Here is a 14,783-nt window from a genome sequence, read left to right on the forward strand (position 1 = left end):
TCTGTGACAAATAGGTTGATGAGGGGAACGTCAAATAGGTTTCAACCTCAAATGTTACTGCAACAATTTGGTGCAGGCCTAGATTGCATTTATGGTTTTCAGAGTTTGTCCCACTCAATCAATAGTGATGCTATCCAGACAGAGCATGTATTGTGCCCTTTATTTTTTTAATAATTAATTGAAGTTGTTTTCAATGTAGAGAGGTACTGATTTATAAGATGATGGAAGGTTTTGTTAGTAACCATCAGAAGATTTTATTGTCCATGATTGAGCTTTTCAGCAGATCAGGCAGCACCTCTGGAGATCAAAACAGAGTTAACGTTTCAGGTCAATGTTCTTTTCCTCAGAACAAGTTCTGACAAGATAAATAGTCGTCACCGTGACAAATTAACTCTGTTTCTCTCTCCACATGCTGAAGGACCTCTTGAGTATTTATGAAATTTGAAGTGGGGTGGGGGTGTTAATGATCTGCAAAGGCAATTTTTTTATTTTTATAAACATTTTCATGGAGCTTTTTAAATCAGCTGTGGGACAGTTCTTAACGTTTTGGTGCAAGTACCCAGATTTAGGAGAAAAACAATTTTAAGTTGTTAGACTGGAGTACCTTTGTCTTTTCAGAATGTGTTACTTAGATCAGTGCTGGGCAATCTGTCTGTTTTTGGTTATATAAAATAAAATATTTGTGGCACAGTGGTGTGGACTTTGAACATGGTTTCTTGGGTCACTTTCTTGGAAATGAGGACAGAGATTCAAGGTCTTTATTCATTCAAGGTCTTTAATAACGACCTACCATTTCAGAAATGGTGCAAGATTGTTTCGAAGAGTATTAGGAATAGTTTGAATTGCTGAGATTTCTGGAGAATGCAAAACACGCTTAATACTTTTACCAAAAGGCATACACTAAAGTTATCAACAGATGTGTATGAGTAGAATGTTTGTGTTGTTTTTACTTTTCAAATAATTAGCAAGGCAGGAGTACAAGGCAGGATATTCAGAACAGTTCTTTTTCTACACAGTTAATAGTCTGAAGGATCAACTTGACGATCTGAAGAAAAGGAATCAGAACTCCCAAATCTCAAATGAGAAAATGGCTCAAATACGGAGACAGGTAAGTTGTAGACATTTTTATGCAAATATTGTTCTTTAAAGTTGGTTCAGCATAATGAGCAAAAAAAGTGTACTGGATGAACTCAGCAGGCCATGCAACATCTGTGCTTGGAAATGGACAGACAATGTCATCAGTTTGAAGAAGGATCCCAACCTGAAACTTGGTATGTTCATTTCCCTTCACAGCTGCTGCCTGGCCTGCTGTGTTCCTCTGGCATTTTGATTTATGTTCAAGATTGCAGCATCTGCAAAGTTTCATTTTGTCTCCGTTTAGCATATTGGAATGGAAACACTGTCACATAGACTGCGTTCACAAGCCCTACTGAAGAGGAATTATTTGAATTTTCTTTAAAATTTGCTTGGCACCTTAAGTCCTTTAATCTTTTGTTCACTGTTTATAGCATTCCCTGAACTAGAATTTAAATGCTCGTCTTTTAGTTTAGCTTGTGATGTGTAATCAACAGTCCTGACTGAGTATACATGGTGTTGTTAAAGAGCAGAACAAAGAGACCCTCTGAACATTCTCCAATGACAGAGTTCAAAAGACAGGTATAACTTGTTAATGATCTATTTCAGCCAAATGATTATCCTCCTTGGCTGCCCCCTGAAGATTCCGCCAATGCAGGTGCTCATCACCAACAGCCATTTGTACTTGCTTCATCTGATATGTAGAAATTTTTGAGTGAACTTGTCAAAGCAAAGACTATAGACTTCAATTACGGGATGATTGTCCAAGCCAAAATGTAGAGGAACCAACTAGAGGGCAGGCCATCCTACACTGGGTATTGCACAATGAGGAAGGATTAGTTATCAATCTAGTTGTGCAAAGCCCCATGGGCAACACTGACCATAATATGGTAGAATTCTGCATTTAGATGGAGAGTGACATGGTTAATTCAGAGACTGGAGTCCTGAACGTAAAGAAAGGTAACTTTGATGGTATGAGATGGGAATTGGCCAGGATAGGCTGGCAAATGATACTTAAAGGGTTGAAGATGGAAATGCAATGGCAAAGATTTAAAGATCGCATGGATGAATTACAACAATTGTTCCTCCCCGTCTGGCATAAAAATTAAAATGGGGAAGGGCGGCTTGACCGTGGCTAACGAGGGAAATTAGGGATAATGTTAAATCCAAGGAAGATGCATATAAATTGGCCAGAGGAAGCAGCAAACTGGAGGACGGAAAAATTTAGAATTCAACAGAGGAGGACAAAGGGGTTAATTAAGAGGTGGAAAATAGAGCATGAAAGAAAGCTTGCGGGGACTATAAAAACTGACTAAAGGCTTCTATGATATGTGAAGAGGAAAGGATTAGTGAAGACAAATATAGGTCCCTTACTAACAGAAACAGGTGAATTTATAATGGGGAAACAGGGTAATGGCTGACCAGTTAAACAAGTACTTTGGTTCTGTCATCACTAAGGAAGACAAACAATCTCCCAGAAATACTAGGGGACTGAGGATCTAGTGGGAGGTAGGAACTGAAGGGAATCCACATTAATCAGGAAATGGCGTTAGGTACACTGTTGGGACTATAAAGGCAGATAAATCACTAGGGCCAGATGGTCTGCATCTCAGAGTACTCAGGAAGGTGGCCCTAGAAATCGTGGATGCATTGGTGATCATTTTCCAATGTTCTATAGACTCTGGAGCAGTTTCTGTAGACTGGAGGGTAGCTAATGTAACCCCACTTTTTAAGAAAGGAGGGAGAGAGAAAACAAGATATTATGGACCAGTTAAGCTGACATCGGTAGTGGGGAAGGTGCTTGAGTCGATTATCTAAGATGTTTAAAGCAACGCATTTGGAAAGCGGTGACAGGATCGGTCAAAGTCAGCGTGGATTTATAAAGGGGAAATCATGCTTGATTAATCTTCTGGAGTTTTTTGAAGATGTAACAAGTAGAATGGATAAGGGAGAGCCAGTGGATGTGGTGTATCTGGATTTTCAAAAAGCCTTTAACAAGGTCCCACACAAGAGATTAGTGTGCAAAATTAGAGCACATGGTATTGGGGGTAGGGTATTGACATGGTTAGAGAACTGGTTGGCAGACAGGAAGCAAAGAATAGGAATTAACGGGTTCTTTTCAGAATGGCAGGCAGTGTTTAGTGGGGTGCCGCAAGACTCAGTGCTGGGACCCCAGTTTTTTACAATATATATAACGATTTAGACGAGGGAATTAAATGTAACATCTTCAAGTTTGCGAATGACACCAAGCTGGGTGGCAGTGTGAGCTACGAGGAGGATGCTATGAAGCAGCAGGGTGACTTGGAGAGGTTGAGTGAGTGCGCAGATGCATGGTAGATGCAGTATAATGTGGATAAATGTGAGGTTTTCCACTTTGGTGGCAAGAACAAGCAGGCAGATTATTATCTGAATGGTGTCAAATTAGGAAAAGGGGAGGTGCAATGAGACCTGGATCGCCTTATACATCAGTCACTGAAAGTAAACATGCAGGTACAGCAGGCAGTGAAGAAAGCTAATGACATGTTGGCCTTCATTACGAGATGATTTGAGTGTAGGAGCAAGGTGGTCCTACTGATGTTGTACAGGACCCTGGTGAGACCACAACTGGAGTTTTGTGTGTAATTTTGGACTCTTAATTTGAGGAAGGACATTCTTGCTATTGAGGGAGTGCAGCGTAGGTTCACCAGGTTAATTCCTGGGATTGCGGGACTGACGTATGATGAAAGAATCGGTCGACTGGGCTATTCACTGGAATTTAGGATAAGAGGGGTTCTTATAGAAACATTTAAAATTCTTAAAGGATTGGACAGGGGTCGCGGTTTAAAAATAAGGGGTTGGTCATTTAGGACTGAGATGAGGAAAAACCTTTTCACCCAGAGAGTTGGGAATCTGGAATTCTCTGCCACAGAAGGAAGTGTACGTCAATTCACTGAATGTTTTCAAGAGAGAGTTAGATATAGCTCTTAGGGCTAACGGAATCAAGGGATATGGAGAGAAAGCAGGAACGGGGTACTGATTTTGGATGATCAGCCATAATCATATTGAACATACAGTGGCTTGCAAAAGTATTCATACCCCTTGAACTTTTCCACATTTTGTCACGTTACAACCACAAACGTAAATGTATTTTATTGGGATTGTATGTGATAGACCAACACAAAGTGGTGCATAATTGTGAAGTGGAAGGAAAATGATACATGGTTTTCAAATTTTTTTACAAATAAAAAACTGAAAAGTGTGGCGTGCAAAAGTATTCAGCCCCCCTGAGTCAATACTTTGTAGAACCACCTTTCGCTGCAATTGCAGCTGCAAGTCTTTTGGGGTATGTCTCTACCAGCTTTGCACATCTAGAGACGGAAATTTTTGCCCATTCTTCTTTGCAAAATAGCTCAAGCTCAGTCAGATTGGATGGAGAGCGTCTGTGAACAGCAATTTTCAAGTCTTGCCGGAGATTCTCAATTGGATTTAGGTCTGGACTTTGACTGGGCCATTCTAACACATGAATATGCTTTGATCTAAACCATTCTATTGTAGCTCTGGCTGTATGTTTAGGGTCGTTGTCCTGCTGGAAGGTGAACCTCCGCCCCAGTCTCAAGTCTTTTGCCGACTCTAACAGGTTTTCTTCCAAGATTTCCCTGTATTTGGCTCCATCCATCTTCCCATCAACTCTGACCAGCTTCCCTGTCCCTGCTGAAGAAAAGCATCCCCACAGCATGATGCTGCCACCACCATGTTTCACAGTGGGGATGGTGTGTTCAGGGTGATGTGCAGTGTTACTTTTGCAAGCCACTGTATATGCTTGAATGGCCTACTCCTGCACCTATTTTCTATGTTTCAATTCACCTTGGCAATGAAGGTCTCTAGATTTGGGGCGGCACAGTGGTACAGTTGTAAAGTTGTTGCCTTGTAGAGCCAAAGACCTGGATTTGATCCTGACTGTGGGTGCTGTATGTATGGAGTTTGAACATTCTCCCTGTGGCCGTGTGGGTTTCCTCTAGGTGCTCAAGTTTCCTCCTACTTTCCAAAGGTGCAGGTTTGTAGGTTAATTGACTTCTATAAATTGTCCCTAAAGTGTAGGATAGAACTACTGTACAGGGAATTGCTGGTCGGTGCAGACCCAATGGCTGAAGAGCCTCTTTCCAAATTGTATATCTTAACTAAACTAAAATTGGTCAGGTCCTACCTAGATTGTTCAAGTGTAGCAATGCAACATTGACATCTTCTTAATGTAGAAAAATGTATTCTAATGGACTATCTACAGAAAAACATGGCTGATCCAATGATGCTGATTGTTGAACAGTATTTTCTTAATCTGCAGCAAAGCAGATCTGCCATTGTTTTCAGGCAATAATTATTTATAAATAAGCTGTTAACCATTGTCTTTGTTTTCCATCAGAAATGGTCACTCCCTGGGCACAACTATTTTTATTTTGTCTGCTTCCTATCAAATGTTAGCTTTTTACTAAATCGTGATGTATTCCTTATGTTTGTTCCTAGCATCCCTGATACTCAAACAGTTCCATGTCTAACTGCACAATATTCTGTAGCATTAATTATCATGAATTTGGATGATCCTTCAAAACATATTTCTATTTGGTTTATTTTTAATGAGATAATATCATTACAACCTGGTACATGAAGTTAATAGGTCAGATACCATGTTCCTAAAAATATAGGAAATAAAATTCCGTGGTATAGGTAATGCTTGATGGGATTTCTCTTTGATCTTATTCTCTGGCCTCTGTGCTCCATTGTTCCAAACTGCCATACCTATTCCTGGCAGTGAAACAGTCCATTCGTGACATCTGTGCCTCAGATGGTCGATCCTAATGCCTTGCCCTGTATTTCCCTAACAATCTTTTGAAGGTCATTAAATTGCTTTTAAGTATCGCACTACAATCCAGTTATTTTAAATATATTAAAAATAATTATATTTAACTTAAAACACTTGTATGAAGTAAATAATTAAAACAAAAGATCATGTTAAAAAATTAAATTGTACATCAAGCTAAATGACCATATGTGAACTCTCCAGTTCAGAAGGACTAAACACTCGCCCTGCCCTGTGCCAAGTCCAACAAAGGAGTGGAAGATCACGCAATGGCAACTAAATTCTGGCTTGTCTCTGCCTCTCTCGCTCTAGAGTGCAGGAACGGAAGTTAGACAAAATTATTTGCAGAGCATTTTTCTAGCAGCTTTCAACCGGACCATTGGCATTGATGCATTTATGTGGATTCATCAAGTATGAATCCTGTTCTTTGGTTTAAATGTATTGAATGTTAGATTCTTGTACGGTTGGTCACCCAATTCATCTTTGCAGATGTGCAACAATTATGGTTGCAAATTTTGTTCTCCAACTTGCTAATGTGTACTATCTGATTACAATTTCCCTCTGAAAGCTTGTTTGAAAGATTGTTCACTTTTAAGCCACAATTAAATGTTGATTGGTTATTTGAATTTTGGTGACAGGTTTACAGGCTATATTGCAACTTTATAGATTTGCTATTCATTTGCCCTGTTTGATATGCAGTAGCTACCAAAGTTGAAACTGATTCCAATTAATTTACTAATTAACTGTACAAAACCTTGCACATGCATGCAGGTGGGTATAAAAACCATCACAGAACACTGACTATTTTCATCTATTTTTTATAAACTGCACAAACAGGACATTTTTCCAGATTATTAATTTTTTTATTACTTTTTTTTTCCTTAGTTAATATATATATATATATATATATAAAATCATAAATGACATTTTGTGTGCAGATTTTGTATGCATTTCCATGTGCAATGACTAAATGTTACATTTAAAGTTCTAATTATTGATGTTTATTATGCCTCCCTTTTACCTGCATATAAATTAGTTGGATGAAGCTAACGCCTTATTAAGGACAGAATCTGAGACAACAGTGAGACTACGAAAGAACCAAACAGAATTATCAAAGCAATTAGGACAACTGGAGATCAACAATAGGGAGTTGCAAGACAAAAATGCTGCATTGGATAACACCAAGCTCAAGCTTGAAAAGGACTATATAGGTTTACAGTCAGCACTGGAAGGTGAAAGAAGAGATCGCTCTCATGGTTCAGAGATTATCAGTGACTTGCAAGGTAAGGTGTAAACAGGCAAGCTTTAGTTTGGCGCAGAATTGGCGTCTCGCCTACAGCTTAAAATTGCATCACTAATTGAAAGTATGAGACCTTGGCTACCAACATTTTTGTTATATACATGCAATAAATATAAATTCTAGTAAGGTATTTAGTGCAGAATGAACTTTTATCTCCTAAAAATTCGCTCCTTCCTTTTAATCTGCCTATCGCAAAGAAACAGTTCTACTGTGCTATCAGACTTTTTCCATTTATCCATTCTTCCTGTGAAAGCACTGAGAGGATGTTCCGTATAAATTTCCACTTAATTTGGAAGTTAATTACGTTCCTTAAACAGAATGAAAACTGAAAATGTGACAAGTGTTCAAATGCAGGTATGTATAGGGGGAGACCGAGAACATGTTTCAAGTCGATGACATCTAATTAAAACTGTTTCCGTAACTCATCAAAAGTTCACCAAAAGTTAATCGGAGTCATTACAAATTAATTACAATTTGTCTTTGAGGGCTTGCAACTTTAAAAATTAGTTAACTTATTTGCAATCGAAGAGCAAGTTCAAAAAAATCAAATTACAGAATTTATCTGGGGAAACATAGGAAATACAGTGCCCTCCATAATGATTGAGACAAAGACCCATCATTTATTTATGTGCCTCTGTACTCCACAATTTGAGATTTGTAATAGAAAAAAAATCACATGTAGTTAAAGTACACATTGTCAGATTTTAATAACGGCCATTTTTATACATTTTGGTTTCACCGTGTAGAAATTACAGCAGTGTTTATACATAGTCCCCATATTTCAGGGCACCATAATGTTTGGGACACAGCAATGTCATGTAAATGAAGTCGTTGTGTTTAAAATTTTGTTGCATATCCTTTGCATGCAATGACTGCTTAAAATCTGCGATTCATGGACATCACCAGTTGCGGGGTGTCTTCTCTGGTGATGCTCTGCCAGGCCTGTATTGCAGCCATCTTTAGCTTATGCTTGGTTAGGGGGCAAGTCCCCTTTAGTTTACTCTTCAGCATATAAAAGGCATGCTCAATTGGGTTCAGATCGGGTGATTAACTTGGCCACTCAAGAATTGACTATTTTTTAGCTTTGAAAAACTCCTTTGTTGCTTTAGCAGTATGTTTGGGATCATTGTCTTGCTGTGGAATATACCGCCGGCCAATGAGTTTTGAGGCATTTGTTTGAACTTGAGCAGATAGGATGTGTCTATACACTTCAGAATTCATTATGCTACTACCAGCAGCAGTTGTATCATCAATGACGATAAGTTAGCCAGTACCTTCAGCAGCCATACATGCCCAGGCCATAACACCCCCACCACCGTGTTTCACAGGTGAGGTGGTATGTTTTGGATCTTGGGCAGTTCCTTCCCTCCTCCATACTTTGCTCTTGCCATCACTCTGATATGTTAATCTTCGTCTCATCTGTCCACAAGACCTTTTTCCAGAACTGTGGTTGCTTTTTTAAGTACTTCTTGGCAAACTGTAACCTGGCCAAACTATTTTTGCGGTGAACCAGTGGTTTGCATCTTGCAGTGTAGCCTCTATTTCTGTTCATGAAGTCTTTTGTGGACAGTGATCACTGACAAATCCACACCTGACTCTTGAAGAGTGTTTCTGATCTGTCGGACAGATGTTTGGGGATTTTTCTTTATTATCAGCTGTGGAGATCTTCCTTGGTCTGCCAGTCTCTTTGCGATTAGCAAGCTCACCAATGCTCTCTTTCTTCTTAATCATGTTCCAAACAGTTGATTTTGGTAAGCTTAAGGTTTGGCTGATGTCTCTAACAGTTTTATTCTTGTTTCTCAGTCTCATAATGGCTTCTTTGACTTTCATTGGCACAACTTTGATAAACATATTGATAAACAACAATAAAACTTTCCAACGGTGATGGAAAGACTGGAGGAAAGACTAGGTGCTGAGAGCTCTCTTATTACCTCCAATTACCTCCATGTGTCCCAAACATTATGCTGCCCTGAAATTGGGGGGGGGGGGGGGGGGGGGGATAAACACAGCTGTAATTTCTACACGGTGAAACCAAAATGTATAAAAATGGCCTTTAATAAAATCTGGCAATGTGCACTTTAACCACATGTGATTTTTTTCTATTACAGATCTCAAATTGTGGAGTACAGAGGCAAATAAATAAATGATGGGTCTTTGTCCCAAACATAACGTAGGGCACTGTATATGCAATTTATAAAATCTTGCATTTCACAAGAATGTGGTTCTCGCCCACCCTCTCATAGTAACTTCTGATGGTTTATTTTAATTTTATAACATTTTTGTAACTATTTTTCCCCATTAATAAAAATACTGACAATGTTGCTGCATATAAATTAAATTCACATCATCTTCAGTGAAGATGAGGCAGCGGTTAAGGGTAAAACATTGAATGTAGTTGAAATAGGAATTTCAGTTGGAAAAACATTATTCCCAGGAGTAGTTGTTCACTTTGCTGGTGCACCAATACTTTGTTTAAATTTTACTAATGAAAGTTATTTGCAGGGCGGATTTCCTCAATTGGAGACGATCTGAAAAACACTAAGAGCACATTGTCCAAAACTGAAATGGAGAAAAGACAGCTGCAAGATAAACTAACTGACTTGGAAAAGGTGGGGCAGATTTTGCTTTGAAATCAGGAACTTAATGCCACCCATTGAGGTTTAATCAGATGCATTATTTTTCTTCAGTTAAATTAACTGACCAATTTATGGCCTAAGGCACAGGAGTACTTGAACAGGTATCAGACTCCAATGCACATGATTTGGTTCTTGACCTGATAGAAACATCTTATAAATAAGAAAGCGTCCTTAATGTAGATTATTGACCGAGATATATGGCACATAAGTTGTGTTGGCTATATGCTGATATATTCTGTAATTTTATCTGAATCTATTATATCTCCGCTATTTAAAGTAAAAAATTCCATTCCTCATTTGAGACATTTAAAAATCAAAATGCATCAAATTTACTTTGTGAAAGGAATTTCATGCGATCCATAAATGCTGCTTGTAGCTTGTTTTCTCATTTCTTGTGCTGATTTATTTGCAGGAAAAAATTAACATGGAAATAGACATGACATACAAGCAAAAAGTATTACAGCAGCATCTAGAGCAGGAGGAAGCTGAACACAAAGCTACCAAGGCGCGGCTTGCAGATAAGAATAAGATCTACGAGTCTATAGAAGAAGCAAAATCGGAAGCAATGAAGGGTGAGTTATTGCTATAGGAAATTGCTTGGACTTGACAAAATGTTAACCTAACTTTTTTGAGGGGGAGATGAAATTCTTTCTGAGATAATTAATAACAAGATATTTGACTGCATGGGAGCTTTTGAATTGAAACTAATTTATTTGGAATCTAGTAGCACTCATTTTGGTTTGCTTTCGTTATTTATTTATTCAAGTGTGCACCTACTTGTACCGCTGCACACTCTTTCGACTAAGCACTGAAATTTACTTGGATTGATATACGCAAATACTTTGGAAGGCTAGAATCAATAAAGTTCATAGTGATTTTATTATGCAACAAATGTAAACATACCTTTCTCATGAACATAATCATTTAATTGAGCCATTAAACTGGAAAGAGTGTAGAGACGATTTACAAGGATGTTGCCAGGACTCAAGGGCGTGAGCTGTAGGAAGTGATTGGACAGGCTAGGACATTATTCCTGGGAGCACAGGAGACTGAGTGGTGATCTTAGAGGTGTATGAAATCATGAAGGGAATAGATAGGATGAATGCACATAATATTTTTGCATAGTGAGAGGAATCAAGAACTAGAGGGCAGGCCTTTGTGAGAGGAATGATTTAATAGGAATGTGAGGGGCAACTTTTTCACATAGAGAGTGGTATGTATATTGAACGAGCTGCCAGAGGAAGTAGTTAAACAATATTTAAAAGACATTTGGACAGGTACATGGATTGGCAAAGTTTTGAAACACATGGGCCAAACCTGCAGAAATTAAACTAGTATAGAAGAGGCATCTTGGTCAGTATGGTCAAGTTGGGCCGAAGGGCTTGTTTCAGCAAGGTATGACTAACAAAGAAATAGATACTTTACCGTTTCTGTAAGTATTCATCGCCAGCTGCAGCTGATTCAGTGTATCTATCTGGTCTTGCTGTCAGCATTAATCTTCAGCAGTGTGCAGTATGTTCTGCTTGAATAGTGTTTTTACCTTTGTACCCGCATCCTTCCAGGTTGCTGAAATTCTCTTTAGGTCCTTGCATCATTCAGTCAAGATAGGGACTTCCACCGTTAGCCATATATTTAACTTTAGCATTCCTATTTCAATAACTGAGTATTTTGTTCTTGGTCCATGATCCCACTGATGCGCAGCAACCTCGACATTATCATCAAACCCACCGACAAGGGAGATGGTGTGGCAGTCTGGCGAGCTGACCTCTACTGCATTGAGGCCAGGCGCCATCTTTTGGACATCTCCTACTCACCCTTGGACCATCATCCCGCAGATGAGCACAAGGCTATAATCTCATTTTGGATTTCATCACTTCTGGCTGTCTGCCTTCCACAGCCTCCAACCTTATCGTTTCCCAGCCCTGCACAGTATTGTCTTCTCCCCAAAATCTATAAACACAACTGCTGTGGCAGACCCATTGTTTCTGCCTGCTCCTGTCCCATTGGAATGATTTCCATGTATCTCGACTCCATCCTATCCCCCCCTGGTCCAATCTCTCCCGACCTCCAAGATACCTCACATGACCTTCGTCTCTTTAATTACTTCTTCTTTCCGAGCCCCCACTCCCTCATCTCTACTATGGACGTTCAATCACTCTCAGGGGCGGAAAACCCGGGGGGGGGGGCAGAGGGGACACGTACCCCCCATGTTTTGAGAGGTGGGGGGCTTCCCCCCCCCCCCCAAGTTTTTGTGATCCGTATTTTAAAATCACCGCTTTCCGCGAGACAGTGGGGGTGGGACTGATGATCGAGGGTGCGATGATTAGAGGAGTGGGGGGAGGGGGTGTGGGACTGAGGATAGAGTGCGGTGATTGGAGGAGGGAGACGTGGCACAGACCTGTCCCCACCCGAGTGCCCCCCCACGGGCGGCCAGAGAGGTCAGGAGTCAGACGCGACCTGTGCCCCCAGGCCCACAGCCAGCGCGGAGAAGCAGCGCTGGTATCCCGTCAGTCCAGACAGGGCTGTAGTTAACCCGGTGAGACAGGCAGAGTTGAGCTGCATTTAGCGCTGGATTGAGCCTCCGAAGCCTCTCGCGTGAGTGTGCGCATGCGCACGTGGCCGCCAAAAAAATGTGTCCCCCGTCCCCTCCATGTTTTGATAGTGAGTTCCGCTCTTGATCACTCTACACCATTCCCCCACCAGGAAGGCCTTAAAGCCCTCCGTTTCTTCCATTACCGCAGAACCATCCAATTTCCCTCTACTAACACTACTCCGCATAGCGAAGCTGTTCCTCACCCTCACCAACTTCTCCTTTGACTCCTCCCACTTCCTCCAAGCCCAATGCATAGCAATGGGCACCCACATGGGTCCCAGCTATGTCTGCCTCTTTGCAGGGTACGTTGAACATTCCCAGTTACAGGCGTACACTGAACCTATGCCCGAACTCTATCTCCGTTACATTGATGACTGCATCGGTGCTACCTCCTGCACCCATGCAGAACTCATGGACTTCACCAACTTCACCACCAATTTCCATCCTGCACTCAAATTTACTTAGACCACCTCCGACACCTCCCTCCCCTTTCTTGATCTCAAAATCTTCATCACAGGAAATAGACCATCGACTGACGTCTATCACAAACCGACTGACTCCCACAACGACACTTCTTCCCACCCTGCTTCCTGCAAAGATTCTTTTCTATCCCAATTCCTCTGTCTACGCCGCATCTGTGCCCAGGATGAGGTGGTCCATACCAGGACATCCGAGATGGCCTAATCCTTTAGGGAACAGGGTTTCCCATCTCCCATCATGGATGAGGCCCTCACTTGTGCCTCCTCGATACCCCGCAGCTCCACCCTTGCTCCCCCTCTCGTGAGTCACAAAAGAGACAGAGTCCCCCTAGTCCTTGCCTTTCACCCCATCAGCCCTCACATACGACACATAATCCTCCGAAATTTCTGCCATCTCCAACGGGATCCCAACACTAGTTACATCCACCCCTTTCCGCCTTCCGTAGAGACCGTTCCCTCTGCAACTCCCTGGTTAACTCATCCCTTCCCACCCAAACCAACCAGGTACCTTCACCTGCAACTGCAGAAGATGCAACACCTGTCCCTGTACCTCCTCCCTCGGCTGTGTCCAGGCAGCCCTTTCAGGTTAGGCAGAGGTTCACATGCACCTCCTCCAACCTCTTCTACTGTATCAGTTGTTCAAGATGTGGACTCTTATACATTGGTGAGACCAAACGAAGACTGGGCAATCGTTTTCCTGAACACCTTCGCTCAGTCGGCCTGAACCAATCTGATCTCCTGGTTGCTAAACACTTTAATTCTCCTTCCCATTCCCACACTGACCTTTCTGTCCTAGGTCTCCTCCATCGCAGAGTGAGGCTAAATGCAAATTGGAGGAACAGCATCTCATATTTTGCTTTTGCAGCTTACAGCCCAGTGGTATGAATATTGATTTCTTTAACTCCTTTATTCCTTCGCTCCATAGATGCTGCCTCACCCGCTGAGTTTTTCCAGCATTTTTGTTATTTGATTTTTCCAGCATCTGCAGTTCTTTCTTCAACAAATTAAATTAAACCAGCATGTTACAAGACGAGAAATTCAAGTTTTTTGAAATTGAAACCTTTCATATTAAGCATAATATGATGTTAAAAAGTCAATATACACTTTTTAATTTTGCAGTTCTTCCGTTAAACCTTTTGAGCTCTTTCCAAGTTTGAGGGATACCCCCTATTTACCTCACTTTCTACCCTGAAATTGTTTACTTCTGATTAATGTTTTGAAATCTTATAACAGGAAAATTAATAAGTTCCTGATGTAGTACCTAATCTCTTGCACAAACAAGAATGATATTTGCGAAGGTACGATTTTTGAAGAACATCCTTATTTTGCCATTGCATTGAAAGATGGTTTTCTGTAAATGATGGTCGAAATTCAGGCAGCTATCCTTGTCTCATTGAAAACTGGTTACCTTTTGTATTAATTGGCTGCAACCCCTATACGATAACTCTTGAAAGATGGCCCATGTCTATTACTCCACAACACTGAGTATCACATGACTTGTTTGCTTTAAAACTTCAAGTCTACTGAAATTTATTTATTTCTGTATGTAATTTTGGCTTTATATTATAATTATCCTCAATAGTTAAAATTATTCTGAATAAAAACATTGTCTGCACTTTGGACTTGTAAGACATTGTCCTCCCCTTCTTTATGTTGTATGCAAATTTCCATCCAAAATAACTAAAATTCTGTTTCCAGGTTGACCACAGTTTTATTCTCAAATTGACTTATTCTTCACTTTCTTTGTTACCTTTGAAGAGGTGATTCTGCACTATCGACACTCTCCTGCCCTTGACCTCCACTCACCCAGCACTTCCTAAGACTATCTTGAAACCTTGCAACTCTGCGTAGGGGAATTTCTGTTGTTGCA

At 40.6% G+C, this 14,783-nt stretch overlaps 1 protein-coding gene across 5 annotated transcripts in view; it reads left to right on the plus strand.

Annotated features, from left to right (window-relative positions):
- The window catches only part of rock2 (Rho associated coiled-coil containing protein kinase 2), a 167,372-nt gene that overhangs the window by 112,631 nt on the left and 39,958 nt on the right, over positions 1-14,783 (plus strand). For all 5 annotated transcript variants that reach the window (XM_033021591.1, XM_033021588.1, XM_033021587.1 and 2 more), the window contains exons 14-17: positions 1,017-1,108; positions 6,942-7,188; positions 9,708-9,814; positions 10,254-10,413. In XM_033021591.1, coding sequence (XP_032877482.1) covers positions 1,017-1,108; positions 6,942-7,188; positions 9,708-9,814; positions 10,254-10,413 — 606 coding nt within the window. The remainder of the gene's footprint in view (positions 1-1,016; positions 1,109-6,941; positions 7,189-9,707; positions 9,815-10,253; positions 10,414-14,783) is intronic.

This window comes from Amblyraja radiata, chromosome 5, assembly GCF_010909765.2.
Source record: "Amblyraja radiata isolate CabotCenter1 chromosome 5, sAmbRad1.1.pri, whole genome shotgun sequence".
Taxonomy (NCBI): domain Eukaryota; kingdom Metazoa; phylum Chordata; class Chondrichthyes; order Rajiformes; family Rajidae; genus Amblyraja; species Amblyraja radiata.